This window comes from Indicator indicator, chromosome Z, assembly GCF_027791375.1.
Source record: "Indicator indicator isolate 239-I01 chromosome Z, UM_Iind_1.1, whole genome shotgun sequence".
NCBI lineage: Eukaryota > Metazoa > Chordata > Aves > Piciformes > Indicatoridae > Indicator > Indicator indicator.
In genome coordinates this window covers 17,160,567-17,181,780 of record NC_072053.1, presented here as the reverse complement: position 1 = coordinate 17,181,780, position 21,214 = coordinate 17,160,567, and the positions used below count along the sequence as shown (strand labels likewise).

General features: G+C 45.3%; 2 protein-coding genes across 7 annotated transcripts in view; one reads left to right on the top strand and one right to left on the bottom strand.

Annotated features, from left to right (window-relative positions):
• Positions 1 to 2,228: 2,228 nt before the first annotated feature.
• On the top strand, positions 2,229 to 16,957 carry LOC128979298 (aquaporin-7-like). Its single transcript, XM_054397515.1, has 8 exons — positions 2,229 to 2,320; positions 4,881 to 4,928; positions 5,769 to 5,877; positions 9,249 to 9,375; positions 11,559 to 11,696; positions 13,770 to 13,888; positions 15,197 to 15,414; positions 16,664 to 16,957. Exons 1-8 carry the CDS (start codon positions 2,229 to 2,231, stop codon positions 16,821 to 16,823), a joined length of 1,011 nt encoding a protein of 336 aa, XP_054253490.1. The 3' UTR covers positions 16,824 to 16,957.
• A 788-nt stretch (positions 16,958 to 17,745) lies between these two features.
• TPGS2 (tubulin polyglutamylase complex subunit 2) overlaps positions 17,746 to 21,214 on the bottom strand; it is a 29,920-nt gene continuing 26,451 nt past the window's right edge. For all 6 annotated transcript variants that reach the window (XM_054397320.1, XM_054397319.1, XM_054397322.1 and 3 more), the window contains one exon: positions 17,746 to 19,947. In XM_054397320.1, coding sequence (XP_054253295.1) covers positions 19,720 to 19,947 — 228 coding nt within the window. In that variant the 3' untranslated portion in view covers positions 17,746 to 19,719. The remainder of the gene's footprint in view (positions 19,948 to 21,214) is intronic.

The following is a 21,214-nucleotide window of genomic DNA, read 5'->3' as shown; positions in this document are numbered from 1 at the left end:
GGCCTGAACCCTTGGCCACTCTGTGGGTTCTGTGTGATTGAACTCAGGATGACCTGTTCCATAACCTTGCCCAGCACTGAGGTCAGGCTGACAGGTCTGTAATTTCCCGGTTCCTCCTTCAGGCCCTTTTTGTGGATGGGCATCACCTTGGCCAGCTTCCAGTCATCTGGGACCTCACTGGAGAGCCAGGACTGCTGATAAATGATGGAGAGCAGCTTGGCCAGCTCATCTGCCAGCTCTCTCAGCACCCTAGGATGGATCTCATGGACTTAGAAAGATCCAAGTGACTCAGCAGGTCCCTTACTGCTTCCTCCTGGATTCCAGGGGGAGTATACTGGCTCCTGGCTCCATCTGCCCGTTCAGGAGGCCAGCTGCCCTGAAGACAACCTGTCCCACTATTGAAGATTGAGGCAAAGATGGTGTTAACTACCTCTGCCTTTTCCTCGTCTTTTGTTACTATATTCCCCTCCCTATCCAATAAAGAGTGGAGGTTGTCCTTGCATCTTCTTTTGCCATTAATATATTAGTAGAAATATTTTTTATTCTCCTTTACGGCAGTGGCCAGTCTAAGTTCTAAATGGGCTTTTGCCTCTCTATTTTTTTTCTTACAAGACCTAGTAAAGTCCTTAACTCTTCCTGGGATACCTCCCATTTTTTTCCCAAAGGTGATACACCCTCTTTTTTTCCCTTAATTCCTTTAGACGCTCCTTGCTCGTCCAGGCTGGCCGTCTACCCCATTGGCTCCTCTTCTGGCACATTGGGACAGTCTCTTCCTGCACCTTCAAGAGTTCTTTCTCAAAGCAGGTCCAGCCCTCCTGGACCCCTTTGATTTTAAGGGCAGTTTCCCAAGGAACTTTCCAAGTTAGTTCCTTAAATAAGCCGAAGTCTGCCCTTTGGAAGTCCAGTGTGGAAGTTTTGGTGCTGCCCCTCCTGGTTTCACTGTATATTGAAAACTCAATTATTTCATGGTCACTGGACCCCAGGCAGCCTCCCACCACCACATCACCCACCAGCCCTTCTCTGTTTGTAAACAGTAGGTCAAGCTGGGCTGCAACCCTGGTAGTCTCACATACCAGCTGGGATAAGAAGCTATCCTCCGTACACTCCGGGAACCTTCTAGACTGCCTTCTTAACTGCAGTGTTAAATTCCCAGCAGATTAAAGGTTGAAGTTACCCAAAAGAACAAGGGCAAGTGATCTTGAGGCAGCCTCCAGTTGCTTAAAGAATAATAAATCAGCCTCTTCTTCGTGGTTGGGTGGTCTATAACAGACTCCAACCAGGATGCCAGACTTGTTAGCCTTCCCCCTAATTCTTACCCATAGGGACTCAACAAGGGCACATTTTTGTCCCGTAGTGAACTTCCTGTCCGCTAGGACTCCAAGGTCTTTCTCTGTGGAGCTGCTTTCCAGCAGGGCAGCCCCTAACCTGTACTGGTGCCTGTTGTTATTCCCCCCCAAATACAAGACCTTGCACTTGTCCTTATTGAACTTCATGAGGTTTGCCTGCACCCAGCTCTCCAGTCTGTCCAGGTCACACTGGATGGCTGCACAGCCTGACTGGTGTCAGCTAGCCCCCAGTTTTGTATCATCAGAGAACTTGCTGAGGGTACCCTCAGTGCCCTCATCCAGGTTGTTGATAAAGATACTGATCACCACTGGCCACAGGTCTTCAAGTTGACTCTATGGCACTGACGACAACACTCTGAACTCTGGTTTTCAATCCACCTCATGGACCAATCACCTATGCCACATTTTTTGAGCTTTTCTATGAGGATGTTATTGGTGACAGTATCAAAAGTCTTACTGAAGTCAAGGTATATGACATCCACTGCTCTTCTTTCATATACCCATTTGGTCATGGTTTCATAGAAGGCTATCAGATTCGTCAGGCAGGATCTCCCCTAGATCTAAGGTAAGTGGGTGCCTCAAAGCCCGTTAATCTTTGCTGTGTATAGAGATATTCTTATTCTCTCTGGTACACCAGAGGAAGGCTGGAGGAGAGGGTAGATCAATATGGGGTGGGTAGGTCTCCTGCCAGAGCTGCCCAGGTGCCCTCCCTGCTCTTACCCAACAATGGGGTCGGCAGTATCCTAGGTAACCCCTTCTTAGACAGCCCTGCTCTCCTGCTAACTACAGCAGAAGCCATGTAGTTCCCCTCCTGCTGACACTACTGCCTCCTGGATTACCTCCGGCTATGTGAGCTTTAGCAGTCTGAGGCAGGGAAGCACTATGAGCCTGAGAAATAAAGCAGAGCAGGATTTCAGCGCTGCACTACCACAACGCTCCTTTGATTCCTTCAACTCCCGCTTCTACCCAGCACGGTAAGAATTAGCGTGGTTTTACAGGAAAGGAGCATGTACAGGCAAGGCACCTTTTGCCATCTTCAGGGCAAAGGGTGATAATGTGGAGGGTAGGAGAAAAGGCCATGGAGGCTGGTATGCTGGGAATGGAGAGATAGGTAACAGTTTTTAGAACAAAGCCATTGGCTAAGGAGACAGATAGCTGGGACCTCTTTGACTTGCTCATCCATGAATGAGACAAGGAGATAGGCCATGAGCATTAAGTGAAAGGCCATGGGGTATGGGTGCTCTAGGGTGTGTCAAGTGGGGTCTGTCCTGGACAGCTAAGGTCATTACCAGTCCTGCACTAGTCACTCAGATCTGGTCTTGTTTTCTAAAGGGGTCTGAAGATGTCTATGCACTAGGTTAATTTGGTCTCATGGAGGAGCAAGTCGTTCTCACCCACAATGAGGTGCTCCTCTGTTGTGCTGTCTGCTCATACTCCTTGGCCTCGGGGAGAAGTTAAAGCTCCATTAGCAGGACTGAGGCTCATACGTGGCTATGTTCCAGCTGTTGGTTAGCACAATTAAGAGATGAATGATCTCATGGGTGCAGGGAAACATGTGCATTGTCAAACTGAGTCAGAGAAGTTATTCCTTACAAAAACGTGGCTGCCCTGGAATCGTTAGGTGCTCATCCTTCTCAGGGCTACTTTAACAGACCCAGAGGGGTTGCTCCTTTGGCTCTTCAATACTATGGGTATTAACACCAGTACAGTTAGTAGGCTTTGACTGTAGCAACGTTTTCCTCTCCTCACTGAGGACTTTATTGCTAGTGATGAAAGTACATCCACCTTAGGAAATAAAATGGGTTTTATTTAGTAGTGAAAAACATGACAAAATCATCATAGGGTTAGTGCTAAGTGAAATTTCAACCTGTGAGCAACTCAAAGTATACATCAGTAGGTGGCGCAGACCTAAATATGATCAGCTAATGCTCTTCTAAAAAAACTTATAGAAAAATTTTATGGGATATCACTTCTAGGAAATAAGTTAAATTATGAGTGCAATGGTTGAGTGCTGGCATATGAACAAATGGCTTTGAGAATTTGGCTGAAAATTAGAAGAAAGTCTCTAATCTCCAGAGCAGCAAGTTCTGGCAACAGGCTTCCAGCAGGAGGAGCATCTACCTCTAAACTGGTGACTGGACAGGTCATGAAAGGGAACATGTGGTGTGGCTTCCTATGTTAGTAGGGGACTGTATTTGGTGACCCCAGAAATCCTTGTCTGCCCTGCAGGTAAGTGAAACCATGGAAGTACAAATGGGTATTGTTAGGCAGCTGGCACATCCTTGCACTCCAGGCCTTGGCTGACTCACAGAGTTGTTTGTACTTACTCAAGATCCCTATATCTGGGTTCAGGAAGGAAGGGCAGTCCAGCTCACCTGGCTTCAGATAACTCCATGTGTGCAAGCTGGAGGGTGCAGACATGAGGGGAGACTGCCAGCATCCAGCATGACTCATAGGTCTGATCTTGGATGCTTACTTTAGGTGGAGAGGAACTCCCCTTTGGAGCACGCCTGTTTTTGTCTGCTGATTATAAGGTGAAGGGCAACTGCCTGCTTTTATCTGCTAATTTTAAGGTGTAGGGTAACAGCACTTTGGGTTTGTGTGCTGTCAGAACAGAGGTGCTCTGTTCTATGGGACTTAAGGAAAGGTATTTATTTCTGTTGTTACACTCCTTGAACACTGGCAGATCTCTTTAATGTTTAAAAACACCCACAGGAAATCTAAAACTAAAGGGTTCTCACATTTTCATCAGCCAGTAGAGGAATCCGTCTGAGCAGTTTTAAGGGAAGAATTAATGTCTCATTTTGGAATGACCTGTGTAAAAGGACAAACAGTGGGAAAAGACACATCAAGTGACACATGATGCCATGTCAGAAGCATGCTGGAATTTGTGGAATTTGGTGGTAATTTTGAGGTTATGCTGCAAATATTATTACCAACCCAAAAATTTCTATTGCAGACTGAAATCACCTCTTTCACTGAAAAGACTGAAAATCCATGAGATCCTGGGCTTCCAAGAAAGACCTATCCAATTTTTCATCCCAAATTAGAATATGGAGGTGCTTATAGCTAATGCTTGAATGCAGGAGACAAAATAGATCTGGAAGTAAAAAAATGATGTTGTAGATCCAGTTGCGGGGGATACTGGCTCACTCACACCTCATCCATCTAAGAACGAGTGTGAGATCTCCAATACACGCTGATGTCAGGACCTCAGATTTACTTGTCATCTGGAAATTACCACATGCAGAAGAAACTTGAGGCTGCTGTCACCATCTTGACCTGGTGCCAAAGTGACCACAAAAAATTTATTGGCCACTTTTTCTGTGCCACAGCACACAGACTCATAGGACAAACCCCCTTCCTACCTAGAAATGTGCTGTATGGAGCACCATTTGTTATCAAGGTTCCGATCAGTCATGATTAGATAGTTCTTAATATCTTAAGTTACTATGTATTTATCCAGTCAATAGTTAACCTGTTGCTGGAAGAGGGCAGAGAGGAGGGTCAGCTCATCTGGGTTCTTCTATACAGCTGCCTTAGGGTCCTGCGGGTGAAGGAAAAGCTCATGAACTTTTCCAAGTCAGTAGTGCAGAGGGAGGCAACATCAGGGGCAGTTATGAGTGGAGCCCTGTATCCCCGCATGCAGCAGCTGCTGGTACCTCTCCAGAGCTGCACACTCTGTCCGCTCCAGATCTGCAAAGAGAAGCTGCAGCAGGTTGAGAGGAAGGCAAAGAAAACCAGTGAAGAACCACACAAGATGCACAGGAAAAGGCCTTAAGGGGGGCTTAAGTTTTTCATTGATTAAGCAAAGGTATTAAAACCTTTTCACAGTGGAGAGTCAAGAGCACCTGGTGATATGGGACACAAGCAGAGGGCATCAGGAGATGGAGTGGAAAGCAGAATAGGCTGAGGGCTCTGCTCTGGCAGCCAGATGAGATTTAAGATCTCTAGGGACCATTGCCAAGACTGGTCTCTCCTTGCCCCACATGAGAGGACATACCAGAAGGGTGGCAGAGAGGCTTCCTACTAGTGTAATGTGAGCTGCAGGACATGTGTGCATTTAGCACCAAACCATCAGCTATCGCATTACAAGGCAGAGCAGAACCAAATAACCTGTTTGGTTCCAATGGAAAAGGTCACAGAGAAGCACACACTGTTCAGAAAATGGACTGCTTCTTGGCAGAGGCACATTTGTGATGCCCTGGTAGCAGAAATAGTACATCCTTATCATACAGTCTTAAACGGATGGCATCTGTGTGTGGGAAGATTTTGAAGCTAGCTGCTAGTTTATTGGCTCGTTCATCGTTAACCAAATGAATGAAGGTGTTTGGGGGTGAAGGGAGTGTGCCAAGTTTCAAAGGGCAGCTTAGCTCAGTGCAATGAATTGTACTCTCCCAGCAGGAGTTCCTGTGACTGCAGGCTGGAGCCAGAGAGCAAAATGCTGGAGAAGATTCAGAAGGCTCTCACAATTCATAGTAGCACCTTCAGGGAGCTGCTGGCAGAAGCACTGGGGATGTTCATCCTCATGGTAAGCAGGAGATGGGCCCAGATGTGTGGGTCTGTGTGTGTATGTGTGTGCAGTGTGGGTGAGAGGGTAAGCATTTGCAGCAGCATTCCATAAGGTCAATGGTTTCCTACCACATCCTCAGGGCTGCTTAGCAGCTGGTTGCTAATGCTCACTTCTCTGCTCTGATGGGACAGCAGCTTCCTGTCAGGCAGACCGTTTGTCAAAAACTTTACGGATTTTCTCTGGGTGGGTTTAAGTTATTCAGCAGTTATGCAAAGGTATTAAAACCTTTTCACATTGGAGAAGTAAAAGCACCTGATGACCAGGGAGATAAGCAAGGGGATCAGGAGATGGAGAGGCAATCAGGACAGTGAAAGCTCTGCTCTGGATTGGGTGGCCAGTGGGAGAAGGTGATGCAGGTGGGGGTGAACTGCTGTTTCAGTTCTCTTCTAGGGGAAAAATGAGGAGTAACCTGGGCATGAAATCAAGAAGCAGTGCCTGGTCAGATGGGGCAACACAGTGCTTGTGCCAACCCACTGAAAGATCCCAAGCAGTGAATTGAGGTTTTTCTTCCTGCTGTGCCAGAGATGATGGTGTAGTTGGAGGTTCTGCACAGATCCTGGGGTGGACCCTGACTCTCATACCCCTGACAGTCTCTGTGAAATGAGAACCATTCACAGAATGAAAAGCATTCATCTGTCTTCCTCTTGGAGACTGCCATGATAATGAACTCCTGTGAAACTCTCCAGAGCCACAATCCCCAGTAGGAAATGTAATATTGAGTGCAAGGCATGCCAGGATTTCACTTCTGGTTTTCTTACACTGGCAAATGAACTGTGCTTATCCATATCATTTGGAAACTGCCCCCTTACTTGAGTGATCTGTTTCAGGCAGAAAAAGTGAAGTGGTTTTGAGCTCTCAGGCTGCTTTGGAGATGTCTGAGGAGAGAGTGAGGAAAACTTTGCAGTCAGAATTGATCCCTGGTGAGGGTGAGGTGCCCACTCAGACAAAAACCTTTGTGTGTTGGACCAACACAGAAAAATGACAACCTCCCTCTGAAAAGAACCAGTAGCCATCTATGCCAGCTTACTATACATAGGCTGATACACTATGGACTGGGCAGAAGCTGGCATAGAAGGGCTGGGGATAACCCAAATAACCTGTACTTGAAAATGTACAAAGGAGAAACCCAAGATTTGTGTAAGCACAAGGACCTTTTAATTTAGCTTTCTGTACAGACAAAGGCACTTGTTTTCAAGAGCAACAGCTGCATGTGCAAAGGATGCTTGCTTTTTATTACACTATTGCACATCCAGCTCCTTAGATGTTCACTCCTACTGCACAAGTAGTTTTGCATGCATTGGAAATTAGGATACAGATATCTGTGACTCCTAAGCAGGAGGTGAGCAAACCATTCCACTGCCTTTTTTTTTTTTTTTTTTTGGTGGTGGAAGGTGATAAAGAGCAAGTTCAAGGGTGTCCTGCCTCGGTTTACTCTGGGAGGTGGCATGAGGCAGAGACTTTCCCTGCATTTTGAAAGTCCAAGACAGAATTTGTAGTTTGTAGCTCACATTGGCTCACATGGAGAATAAGGCAGTAGGAGGAATATTGCGCATGGACCTCTGTCAAGGGCTGGCAATAAACAGCATCCAGTATGCAAATGTAGCACCCATCATCCAAACTTAGCATTCACCATCCAAATCTAGCATTTGGCATACAACCCTTCAGCAGTTCCCTGGTCCTCAGTGTAACCAGGAATGTACTGGATGCATCCCTAGGGTGCCTGGATGGCTGTTATTTGGATGATAGTGCTCACCCCTAGGCATCCTTGGCCAGGCAAATCTTCATAAAGGAGGGAAGCAGGCAGCAGGACACAACAGGGGAAGGAGTAGAGAGGTAGGAAAAAAAGAGTGTTTTGGGACTTTAAGAATAGTGAAGGAGACCACAGGTTTGGATCGGTGCTGAAAAACAGGTTCTGTGGCCTGTCCAATGTTTTTTTTCAGTCTTCTGATGTTCAGCCTCAACAACGTCTCCTGTCCTGCACTCCTCTCTGCACTTGTGTGCTGTCCTACAAAACCTGTGCTTTATGCAGTCAGCTTCTCTTGGGTGTAGCATAGGAAAAGTCAAAAAAGAGTAGGCAGAGTTTTTGTAAGGACGTTGCAGATGGTGCTTTTTTTTTTTTACTTTTGCTGAGAAGGGCTCACCACAGTGGCTGTACCTCCATGCAGAGCACAGAGTGTGGTCTGTGTATATGAGAGAGGTAAGAAGAGTATCTCTGGAGAACAGGGCATGTTGGTGATGTCTAAAAAGGAAGACAGAGAGCAGATGCATGAGATAAATATTGGATCCAGTTGTAGTACCTTGAAAAGATCACAGTCAAACTAGACTGCCAGAACAGAAATTTAGACACTGGAGAACATACTGACTTTCTCAGAGGGCCATGACATCCTGGATAAACATTGCTGCAGCCCATGGAAAAGGATACACTCTGCAAGCACTAAATGGTTGGCGAGGCAGAGACTTCAGAGGAAGCTTTGTCATTCTCCATATTTCAGTGTAAGAACTGTGAAAAGAACTATTGTTTCCACTTTCTGAGCATGTTAAAAAAGTGAAACAGAATTTGCTTCCAGGCCAGAGCAATTTGTTGAATATGTCTTTTCCTGCTGGTGAGTGTTTACTTTTCTCTTTAATTGTTTACCAGTTTCCCCTTTAACCATTAAAAATACATTTTTAATGTAAAGCTAAACCAGTATTTTCTTAACTGTTTTTCACCAGAATAAGTAACTAAAATTAGAGTCAGATACAACAAATAACTGTGTGGTGCAAAAAGTAGGTTTCTAGACAAGTTAAGATTTTGCACACTAGGAAAAGAAAGACAATAAGAGTACGTCCACCCTCCTTCCATCCATCCTAGGTGCTGTCTCTGGGCTGTTTGTGGTGATCCTCCTCTGTCTCACGTGCCTGGTTTCAGGCACAGATGTCCTTACCATGGCAGTGTGAACGATCCCTCTTGAGTCCTGGATCTCAGTGTGGGTGTTTGGGGTTTGTCTCCCTGTACCCAACCATGACTAGAGTGGTTTGGTGTGATGGGTACCTTTGAGGAAGAACCCAGTACCACTTCAGGTTTTGTAACACAAGGTCATTCTTTTGTCCTTTGTTCATTTCTTGACCATAAGCATCATAGAGACTTCCTGTCTTTGGAAGTTTATCAGTACACCTGATCAGGAAAGCGTCCCTGCCCATGGCAGGGGGTTGGAACTAGATGATCCTTGAGGTATCTTCCAACCCTGATAATTCTGTAATTAATATTGCAAAAAAATTAGCAAAGAAGCTCAGTCCACCACAGCAGTAATACTACTTTTAACACTCTCTTCTCTCTTTCTATGTACTAGGTCTTCGGCTTGTCTTCTGTGGCACAAGTGGTATTAGGGAGAGGAGAGTTTGGGCAACATCTGAGCATCAATTTGGGATTTGGCATTGGTGTTACCTTGGGCATCCATGCAGCTGGAGGAATCTCTGGTGAGCAGGATACTTGAGAATGTCCCATAAAGGCCACACGAATTGGGGAAAGCAGGACTGAGCTGCAGAAAGGTGGAAGATGGTGTGGCAAGGCGAGACAATGTCTTTTCCAGAAAAAAAGAGACAGTTCTAGGGTCCCCAAGAAACAATAGCAGAGCAGGTCTGGTGATCATAAGTAGGATCATCCTTGCAATCCAATTATCACAGCCAAATCTTCAGAAAGTATCAAACCAAGGAGTCACAATGGTGCAGCAGTGTTAGGAGACACAGGGGACAAGGCAGGCATGGCGTATCTACAGCAAGATAATCCCGAATGCATGTTCTAAACTGAGACAGTCAAGTAGGACAGGGAGAGTGGCAGAGGCTCAGCCATTCCCTCTAGTTGTTATCATCAGGGCCCAGTTTCAGCAGTGCCCTCATTAAGCAATTGGGATATGCCATCATGGCCCAAGAAGACAAGGAGTTCTGAAAACTCGCTGCTGATATGATCTGCGGAGAAGTAAATAATTATTGCAAAGGAGAGCTTACTGCTGATGTTGCAACTAGGAATGGTATACAAATTCTTTTCTTATCATCCACACCCATGGGCACCCACCCCACACGAACTCAGGAGTTGGTGTTTAAGGGCTACAGGATTAATGACAGGGCACTCATGTGCTTTGTGGAACTTCTGCATTCATTTGCTCCGTAGGAAGAGATTAAGGACTCTAGTGAGCAGGAAATTAAAGCAACTCATTGCTATTGTAATTTTGGAGAAGAGGTATGTCCAAGGCTGGGGCTGGTTTGTAGTGGAAAATTTTCCCATAAGCAGCCAGCTGCTGGTCTCCTCGTCCTTTTAGACTGGGTGGAGACGTTCCAGGGAAAGTGGGCTAAGGAAAGTAGGTCCTTGCATTCCCAGGTGACATTTGAGATGGAGCTGATCTCCTGAGCGACGGAAAGGTGAAGAGAGTCTCAGCTCAGCCAGCAATAGTCTGATTCTGAGGCTGGCTGCATTGGCATTGTAATTTAGCTTAATCTGTGTTACAAGATGCTTCTTGTGATCTCTGAAATAGCTAGTCATACCTGCAAAGGATGAGAGGATCAAAGAAAAAGGGACCTCCCTCTATTTCGGTTGTGGTTATGGAACTGCAGCAGGCAGTACATGCACTTTCACTTTCACTCTGTCCTGCACTTTGATGAGATAATGTATGTTGACATTTTACTCCATTCTGAGTCTGGACTAGGAAATGCCCACTAAAATTGGAACATTTATTGACCCCCAAAGTTTACGCCTCCTAGTCAGGAAAAGCAAATTATTTCCTTTGGACTCACAGGAGATGGAGAACAAATGTGATTTGCACTGAGGACACAAACCTGGATCCACTTTATCTTTCTCCAAAAGCACCATTGTACTAACCAGCCTCCTCTGTAGAAAGTATCCCTTCAAAACAGGGAAGCATTGTATGAAAGCCATGTACTACAACATGTAAGGAAATGCGGTCCAAGATTACAAAATCTACAAGGAAAGGACAAGGTCTGGTCCACACTAGCATGAGCAATCATGATCTAGACAGGATTTGCCATTCTGGTAACACCTACTCCATGCAGGGACATCTAAGAACTAGTCTGAGGCCCTGCTGACAGCCCTGTGCAGGAGTTGCTTTCCAAACATGAAAATATGGGGCATCGGTGGTTGATTTTGCAGTTTGTTTCCCTCCATCTTACACTTTGCCTGCTAGATGAGCTAAGAACCCACAGCTCACATCAGCTGGGGTGCCCAGTTCTGCCAGGATGTTCTTGTCTGTCTTGTCAGTTCTGCCTTCTGGTCTTTATCAGATGATTTCACAAGGCTTTGTAGTTGTTTGTGATAGGATTTTTCTCATTTAAGTGTATCCATATAAATGTTGAGTGTTGAGTCTAAATTCTAGGTTCCTTTTAAGGTGAGTAGAGAGAGGTCCATAGAGAGGGAAACTCATGCAGTGCCAACACAGGTATCTCTGGCAGGTGAGATAGAATTCTCTGAGAGAATTTTAAGAAGACTAAAGCTCAATCAGCTGCCTAGGGAAAATGGATCAGTTTTGAGCCTGCGCAGGAGGAAGATCTTGACTTGAGAGAGTCTTGGTCTCCTGGAGTAAGGTCTGGGTGGATAATGTGGGGTGTGTGCATCAGGGCTGAGGACACTTTCTTTTGCTGTGCTTTTGCAGGAGCTCATCTGAATGCTGCCATCACCCTTACACACTGCCTTTTAGGAAACCTACCCTGGAGAAAGCTCCCAGCTTATCTGATTGGCCAGTTCCTGGGCTCCTTTATGGCAGCAGCCACTGTCTTTGGACTTTACTATGGTATGGTTCTATCTTTTACCACAGAAGTTGCTGTGGACACCATTTCAGTCTTAACTTTGTCAAAAATATTTTGCTTTACAGTACTGTAATGGTTTAAGTCAGAACCAAACAGGTCAAACCAAAACAGCAGGCTAACCTATTTCTATTTTCCCAACACAGAAGTGATGGAAAAGTGACATACAAAAACTTGGGATTGAGACATAAAGAAAGTGAGATAAGAATAGAGCTTACTGAGCAAAATCATAAAAACATAATACAAAATGCATACTTTAGCCTATTTGCAGAAAAAGCATGGCACAAAACAACAGCAAGCAGAAGCAAGTGAACCAAAAGCCCAAGCCAGAAAATTACTCCCCGATCCCTCTTTGTCCCACTGCCATCCCAGCAGAAAAGACCAACATCTGGAACCCAGAAGCAGCAACCAGAACAGGAAGCCTCCCACATTGCAATCTGAACTTCAAGCCACATAATACTTTGCCCCACACAGTACTTTCATTTTTGAAGCTGGCACGACTGCAGCATGATATGAATAACAGCATCAGGTTCAACTCAATCCATGACAAGCACATACTGTGATGTCTGGTGAGCAGGGTAAGTTCCTGGCTTGTGGGACAGACCTTCATAGCACAAGGCCAGAACAGGGCCTAGATATCTCTATACTGGAGAGCATAGCTTCTTCTGCGCTTGGCATTTCCACTGCCAAAACCTTGTCTTTACTCACGGCCAGTAGCTGCATTTTGTCAGCATTTCTTTTCCAGGGCTTATAAGAGCTTAAGTTATATGGACTACCATATATTGGGTACAGCTGGAGCTCTGGGGGACTCTGCTGCTCTGTGGAAAACAGGACAGCAGATGCTCCTCCTGAGGAGCAAGTGAGGAACTAGTAACAATGGATGAGGAGAAGGCTGAGGTTCTCGACAACTTTTTTGCCTCAGTCTTCGCTGGCAACCCCTCTCCTCATGGCTCTCATGTTGATGGACTGCAAGACGGAGACCAGGGAGACAAAGTCCCTGCCATGGTAAGTACAGACAAGATGTGTGATCGTCTGAGGAACCTGAAGATATGCAAGTCCACTGGACCTGACGAAATGCACCCCAGAGCCTTGAGGGAATTAGCTGATGTAGTTGCTAAGCCAGTCTCCATCATACTTGAGAAGTCCTGGCAGTCAGGTGAAGCTCCTGGGGACTGGAAAAAAGGAAACATCACACTCATTTTTAAAAAGAGTAGAAAGGAGGACCAAGGGAACTTCTGACCTGTCAGCCTCACCTCCATGCTTGGGAAGATCATAGAACAAATCCTCCTAGATGCCATGCTGAGGCACATGAAGGATAGGGAGGTTATTCAAGACAGCCAGCATGGCTTTGCTAGGAGCAAATCCTGCCTGACCAACCTAGTGGCTTTCTATGATAAAGTGACTATGTGAGTAGATAAGGGACAACCTATGGATGTGATCTATCTGGACTTCTGCAAGGCCTTTGACACAGTCCCCCATAACATCCTTACTCCCCGAGTTGGAGAGATACGGATTTGATGGGTGGACTGTTCAGTGGATAAGGAATTGCCTGGATGGTCACATCCAGAGGATTGTGCTCAATGGCATGAAGTCCAGATGAAGAGCAGTGGCAAGTGGTGTCCCTCAGGGGTCTGTACTGGGACCTGTGCTGTTTGATATTTTTATCAGTGATGCAGACAGTGGGATCAAGTGCACCATCAGTAAGTTTGCAGATGACACCAAGCTGAGTGGTGCTGTCAATACACCAGAGGGATGAGATGTCATCCAGAGGGACCTGGGCAAGCTGGAGAGGTAGGCCCAGGTGAACCTTGAGGTTCAACAAGTGCAGGGTTCTGCACCTGGGCCAGAACAATCCTCACTATCAATACAGACTGGAGGATGAGATGTTAGAAAGCAGCCCTGTGGAAAAGGACTTGGGAGTGCTGATGGATAAGAAGCTGGACATGAGTAGATAGTGCGCTCTTCTCCTTACTGTCTATGCTGAATGCAATGGGTGGACTTGCTTTCATGCCATGTGGGATGAACCCTGTGCTAACTCTCATAATTCCCATTTCTCCTAGATGCTCTTTATGACTACACCAAGGGTAACTTTACAGTGACCGGACCAAACGCCACAGCATTGATCTTCTCCACTTATCCTGCTCCCTATGTGTCCTTGCTTGGGGGCTTCTTCACAGAGGTCAGTGAGGACTGCCGTGGTATGCTAGAAAAAGTGGGTAGCAGATAACAGGTATTATTACAGGAGACTCATGCTACTATGTGTGCAGACACAATCACAACCTCTACTCCAAGGAGCCCTTCAGGTGAGTGAAAGGTAGGCACCTTGTGGGATGAGCAAGCCTAAAAGGTAACAGTGGAGGCTGCTTTGTAGCTTGGTCCCAGTGTTCTCCAAATGCCTTCCCTGCACACAGCCCAAGCAATAGAATGTGGAAGCATATCAAAGACCACCTCCTTTGGGCTTTGGACATTTCTCTGAATCATTCTTTCTCTTTTTTTGGATCCTCCACACTCTCAGGCAGCTGTGCTGGCTGCTTCTCACCAGTAGAGAGGTCCTAGGACTGTCTTCACATCACACAGCCTGCCTGGATTGAACCCTCTAGGGTTTGAACATTCCAATTTGGACTGCATACAACATGATGTCCAAGTGTCCAGAAACAGGAAGGAGATGCTTCAGGGGTCATGGTGATGTTTCACTGGGACACGGGTGAAGAAAGACTCACCTCCAATCAAAATCTGGGGAAACCTGTGCTTTCATCTCTGAACTGACAAAATGCTTGTCTAGGCATGATGCAGCATACGGTGACAGCTGGAGAGCCTATGGGTGGGGACCTGATCACTCAGCCTCCTATGGAACATGCGGTGTCCCTGCTGCACAAGAAAGCAATGGCAGTGACAGTGCATTGCCAAGAACTGAAGAGTTTATGTTGTTGCCGGCATCTCTTGCAGTGCAGGGCTCTCTATCCGCATTTCCTGAAGCAGAAAGAGACATCACCTGTATTCAAACCAGCATTCCTGATGTCCTGGGCACTGCAGATTTGTGAATGCCAGCTATGTACTGTCACAGACAGTTACCCAGATAAGAATTTGGTATCTGCTTTTAGTCCTGAAAGGGTTAAGGCAACAGGTTATATAAACATTATTCCCTCTAGAGAGAACCAGATTTGTCTTAGCAGTTTGCTATGGCTCTTAGATGAAAAGTACTTGAAATAACCAATGCACCTAACTTGAAAGTGGAGGGAGTGGCAATGCTAAGAAGTTTGTATTAGTCCTAGAACATTTTTGGTGATGAGGTGGAGATGTTTTTGCTGGAAAATGAGTCAAGAATTTTCTTCAGCTTAACTGTGATGAGGGAATATCATTATGGTGCTCTCAGAGCTGATCAGACCTGATCTTGCATTCTGGAAAGTCTCTTCCTCTCTGCTGAGCAAGATCTTTCTGCATTCCTCATTCTCTCTCTTGACCTGTTCTCTGTTTTCTACTCCTGCAGTTTACAGCAACAGTGATGCTGCTTCTGGGCATTCTGATAATCCACGATGAGAAAAACAATGAAGCACTGAAAGGCACTCAGGCCCTGCTCACGGGTATCCTGGTCCTGGGCATTGGACTGGGGATGGGGATGAACACAGGCTATGCCATTAATCCCTCCCGGGACCTGCCCCCCAGAATCTTCACGGCAATTGCTGGCTGGGGCATGGATGTTTTCACGTGAGTGGCACTTTGCTTTTACACTGCTCAGCTTAAAAGGAGAGGAGATAAACTCGAGACAAAACATTTCACTAAATCCTTTAGTTTGGACCAAATGATGGTGTCACTGCCAAGTGCATTCTCCATTCTCAGAGCACAAAGGTTGTGCATAGAGGAGTCTCACACATTATGGACACAAAATTTAGGGTACATAAATTCTCCAGCATGGGATTCATCCTACCATTCAGATATCTCACTTTGGACACCAAATTTGCTACCTGTTAGCTGGAGATCTAGTTGGTTGTTACAGTGACTGGAGAGCCACAAAGTGAACCAGCTCACATGAAAGCAGGTATTTGCAGCTGGATTGCTGAATAGCTCTCTTGAATTTAGAAGTCTGCGTCTGTAGATGAAAGTTTACCTTCCGGACATTAGCAGAGTTTCCTGTCCTGCCTCTTACTCTGCTCTGCTCTCATGAGACCCCACTTGGAGTACTGTGTCCAGTTACAGAGTTACCAACATGAGAAAGAAATGGAACTGTTAGAGTGGGTCCAGATGAGAGCCATGAAGACAGACTGTAAGACTTGGGGTTGTTCAGCTTGGAGAAAGTTCCAGGGGGACCTTATAGCAGCTTTACAGTATTTGAATAGCTGGAGAGGGACATTTTACCAAGGCATGTAGCGATAAGATGAGGGCTTCAAATTGGAAGAAGCTAGATTTACATTAAACACCATGAAGAAATTCCTCACCATGAGGGTGGTAACGCATTGGTGGAACAGGTTGCCCAGAGAAGTTGTGGAGCTTCCAACCCTGTAAGTGTTCAAAGCCAGGCTGGATGGGGCCTTGGTCTCGTAGAAGGTGTCCCTCCCCTTAGCAGGCAGTTGGGACTAGATGATCTTCAAGGTCTCTTCCAAGCAAACCCATTCTATAATTCTATGATTTTCATTAAAATTCCCAGAAAATATCTTTGAGACCTTGGTAGAGGAAATGCAGATGATATTGTAACAAGGGAGGGAAAAGGGGTGTATTTGTCTTACAGTGTCACTGACCAAAATCACATAGACTATTTTACAGGAGAACAAAACCCCAGGCCACAGTGCAGAGCCACTTTCCCAGGCCAGTGGGGAAGATGACCTTCCCTCCAGCAATTACACTGCTGGATGGAAAATTTGTCTGAGTTGTAGGGCCCAGTACATGAAGTGTGACTAGACTCCTCTGATCACACAATCACCTGTGCCCCAGCTGGCTCATCTTCTGTGTTTCATTTTAGGGCTGGACGTCACTGGTGGTGGATCCCAGTCACAGCTCCAGTTCTGGGAAGTCTTGCTGGTGTTTTAATCCACAAACTCTTCATTGATTTTCACAACCAGCCTGTCCTAGAAAGTGGAAATGAGAAAGGACAGCCAGAGGTGCAGACTTCTACCCTGTAACAGCCGTATTCTCCAAGACCTGTGTGGACCACCAAAGGGTAACCAGGTGGATAAGGGCAAATGCAATGGTGCTGCTGGAGCAAACTGTTACTTCACCCTGCAGGTGGAGAAATAAGGGACTAGTTCTCAATAAAGCTACTTTGTTTCACCAGACACACTAGGTCTCTGAGAAGTTGGGTAGACCTGGGCAGGGCTAGACCTTTTTGTGATCTAAAGTAATTATTCAATCTCCTTGTGTAAAAATCTACCAAAAACCAGAGATGACATTCTGGAGAGAAGCAAAGCAGAACTGCAAGATATAGAAATTAAAATACAGGATGCAGTGGTAGCAGAAACAACATAATTAAAGAAACTTTGTTTTGGAATATTCTTTGGTAAGACGTAGATACTACACTAGGCTTGCTTCCATTTGCTAATCTGCCATCCTAACAGACCTAGTTTGGCAGAGCACAGAGAAGAGCAAAGACAGTCTGACAATCTGAATCTGGTGGGTTTTTTGGGTTGTGCAGTTTTTGGAACCCCATGTGTTACTCACAGGTTAGATTTTAACTACCACCATTTGGAAGGATTCTGACAACTACTGTGGCAGCATCCCCAAACACCCCCAAAAGAATCCCAACTCCTTTTTTCCACTCTGATTATATGCAAACTGGGGAAAAAGGCTGCTCTGCTCCAGCAGGAATTCTGCCACCTCCATTTGAATGAGGGAGTGGGCCTGCAACAGCCTTACAAGTTGGAGGTATCATTGGATTAAAAGTGTAAGAGGCTGCTTGCTCCCAGGGGGGGCATCAACATTCTTAACTTTTCTAGGAAGTGCTTAAGTAAGTTGGTACCTATGCCAAGCACATGAGTGCAGTCCCAGGGCTGGGTACCATGAACACACAACACAGGGACCTCCAAGAGCAGGAACTGACATAACAACTTTATTGCACGGAACTCCAGAAAATGGCATGTACTGGCGTTAATGATCATTCACATCTCACTATTAAAAGGATGTATTACTGAAGCATGAGGTGGGGGGGGGTGGTGTGGTAGGCACTGATATCTCTGCTTCACCATTAGAGCTGACCTTTCATTAGGGCTGCTACAGCAGATCATCCCCTGGCAGAGATGCAGCACTTAAGAGGGCTGAAGAACATTAGAGGATCTTCTCTCATTTGGGGGTGGCAGAGGGCAGCTGCCAGGGAAAGCAGCAGTTGCACTTGAGGGTGGGCCCTGGGCAGTACTGGGAGCCAGTAAAGCATGGCAGAGCCAATGGCTGCTTAGATTCTGAATGGTGAACACTGGACAGAAGCTGCCACACAGTTGAGACTTTTGGACTATCTGAAATAAACTGTAAAATTCAGTTTAGCTCAAGATGGGATTAGCTAAAAGGCACTGTAACCCATCTGTCCTCAGTGAGAGATTTTGTACTGCACTAAAAAAAACAATGAATGCAGCCTGCAGACTTCTCATGCCAGACATTCTTGTGCACGTGCTCCCAAAAGTATCTTCAAATATGCAATCACTTTGGAGGAAAATATTGAAATCTTTATTAAAATACTACTAAGCACTTACAGGGTGGCTTTGTCTTCTTGAAAGCCATACAAATACTCATGAAAGCCTCACAACATCCTTGTGAGGTAGGTTCATCTTCTGTAACTATGTGAGTGTTTAACAAATAAAACGTGATGCTGTTTAAATAATCAATGCTTATTTGAAGTTAGTGACTCTGATTTTCCAGCTTAGGCACAAAATGTGTGGGTTGCTAACATGTGTTTTCAGCATATCTAGGAAGACAGTGGCAATGGTTGGATGTAACCGAAAACCAGCAGTGAATGGGTTAAAGTGCAGTTCTAACCCCAAAATTTATAGTACAGAAAACAGTATCAGGGGCTTCCAAGGATGTAGAATCTTGGTGATCCTCAGCCAGATCCCTCCTAAATGAAACCTGACAAAAGCTATTTGAACAGTCAACTTCTCAAATGAATCTGTGACAAACCAAGGGGTCCTCCTGGCTTACAGACACTTAACACCAATGACTGACCTGCCCTGGCTCAGCAGTTCCCACAAGAGGAGAAAGCAGAGACAATGAGGAATCTTGCAGCTCCTTGCTTCCTTCAGGGTTATTGGAAAAGACAAAGGTTGCTATCTGAAAAGATACATCACAAAGGTCAAGAACTGGTCTGGGCTGTACAGCACGTGACTAAGCCGGTGCACAGACGTGGAGGCCCCAGATCCCTCTCTACCATGAATCTTAGAGCCAAAGTTGGAAGGAGTACAAGGAAGTGAACAGTTTGATTCTTTGTGAAGCAGAAGATATTTCTTTGTTCAGTGAGTTTCAGCCTGCTGCCATAGCATGCAGTGCAGGTTTCTTTCAAAGGAGATAACAGAAATATCACGGAATCTCAGAATCATGGAATATTAGGGGCTGGAAGAGACCTCAAAAGAACATCTAGTTCAACACCCCTGCCAGGGCAGGATCACCTATACCAGATCATGCAGGAATGCAGCCAGGTGGGTTTTGAGTATCTCCAGAGAGGGACATATCTTCCTATTCATATTTCCACATGGTCTGTTAAACTGACTTACATTTGCTTTCTTCTCACTGCATAGGAACAAAAGCTTCCCTATAGAGCAGTGACATCAAGAGCTTCTTCATGTCCTAAGGAAAGTACATCTGCAAGTAGCCGAAGGGACTTTAAAATCAGTGTCTCAGGTTTTCTCCTCAGTCTCCAGTTTCTACATTGCTCCTGTGTTGAAGCAGATTAAGGTTGTATTTCATGCAAACGCTGCAATGTGTTTTCCATGGGCACATCTATTCAAGCTCAAGGAACCTGGTCTGAACCACTGGGACTCTACATCAGAGAACATAAAAGCTTATTTCAAATGCTGTCTGGAGTCAGTTCCGGGGGTCTCACTTCCTTGAAGAATTCCCAGCTAGTGAGGATGTCTTGGAGGAGGTCATGCTAGTGTGACTCTTCTGGGAGCCTGCCGGCTGGGAAGGTGATTTCTTTTTGATCACCGGAGTTTTGTTCTTGCTTTTAAATACCTTATTGGGGTCCAGTTTGTTCACAAAGCAATCAGCTTCTTCAGAGAGGAGAGCAGTGTTGATGGTTATGGGTTTATACATGTTAAACCATTGCTGAAAGAAAGGATGGTGGGGAAGATGTTAAAAGCAAACCACAGTCAGACATTTCCCCCTGCTCCCCCTCATCCCTGAGACCTGATTTTAATCATACACTGCACATCAGTTTGCAGTTTACCGGACTGCACAGAGGGCCTTGTGATAAGGATACACAAGGCTCAGCTGCAACTACAGCCCTGAAACTGCTCCACATTCCAGATATGACAGGCACATTCCAGGCACAAACCTAACCCTACCTTTAATGCAGTGTAACTCCTATCAGGAACAGGTCTTGGTTTACACCACAGAAGGAAAAGTAAAGGGAGGGGCTAAAACTAAACCACATTTGTTTAGATTCAGAGAAGCAGAAAAGATTTAAAACCCTTGGAATTTAGAAATGGTTATAAACTAAACCCAACCTAGTTGAGCTTCTCAAAATACAGCTTCCTTCCCACTCTTCACACATACAATAATGAAGTTTTTTTAACTCTTTACACAAACTATTTTGTGTTCATTTCTCTTTGGCCTCATTTTACTAGAAGTGACAACAACGTTGGGGTTTTTTGTTGTTTCCCATTTGCAGCCACAGTGTTATGCCCTGTAGTTCTCATCTTCTGGTGTTTTCTTCTGTCAGTTTGCCACTGGCAGTAAGGAAATTAAACTGGAGGGGTTATGGTATTATGAATCCCACTGAAACTATCAGCAAAGTGTTAAACAAGGTACAAGATAAAAAGATCAATACCAAAATACATATGGCAATCTATTCATGTGCTGCTTAATGGAAAACAGCTTTAAGATACCACCCTTGAAAATCTTTAAGAATGATACTGGTTAACATACTAGGAAGATTTTAACTAACAGGGGCTGCAAGTGATTATGGAATACAAGAATGATTTCATTAAGGTTTGTGAATATACTGAGCATAACAAAAAATTACAGCAGGAAACTTAAAAGAAAGGCAGAGCACAGGTATATGCCAGAGTACCATGTACATAGCCTTGGCTGATAAAGTGCAGCATAGCATAACAGGGAAGACACGAGAAATACAAAGAATCAAATTTTACAGCCATTGATTGATGGGAAATTGAGAGTGATTTTAGCAAGTAGTTTTGATGCATGCACAGGGCTGAGGCAGGACCAAGGGATATCATGCTGGTAAGATGGCTGTCATGTTTGGGTGAAGTGAAGGGCACTCACTGAGACAGTAACAGCAATTTTAGTAATAATAAGGGGCTGCCAGAGTCATGAGGCTGTACCTCGAGCTCTCCTATAATTGCTTCTAGGA

Excerpts from the sequence above, each read along its gene's own strand:
- LOC128979298 (XM_054397515.1), top strand. The coding sequence starts at position 2,229 with ATGAGCCTGAGAAATAAAGCAGAGCAGGATTTCAGCGCTGCACTACCA. Across the intron at positions 5,878-9,248 it reads TGGGGATGTTCATCCTCATG|GTCTTCGGCTTGTCTTCTGT; the intron begins GTAAGCAGGAGA and ends TCTATGTACTAG. Across the intron at positions 11,697-13,769 it reads TGTCTTTGGACTTTACTATG|ATGCTCTTTATGACTACACC; the intron begins GTATGGTTCTAT and ends CATTTCTCCTAG.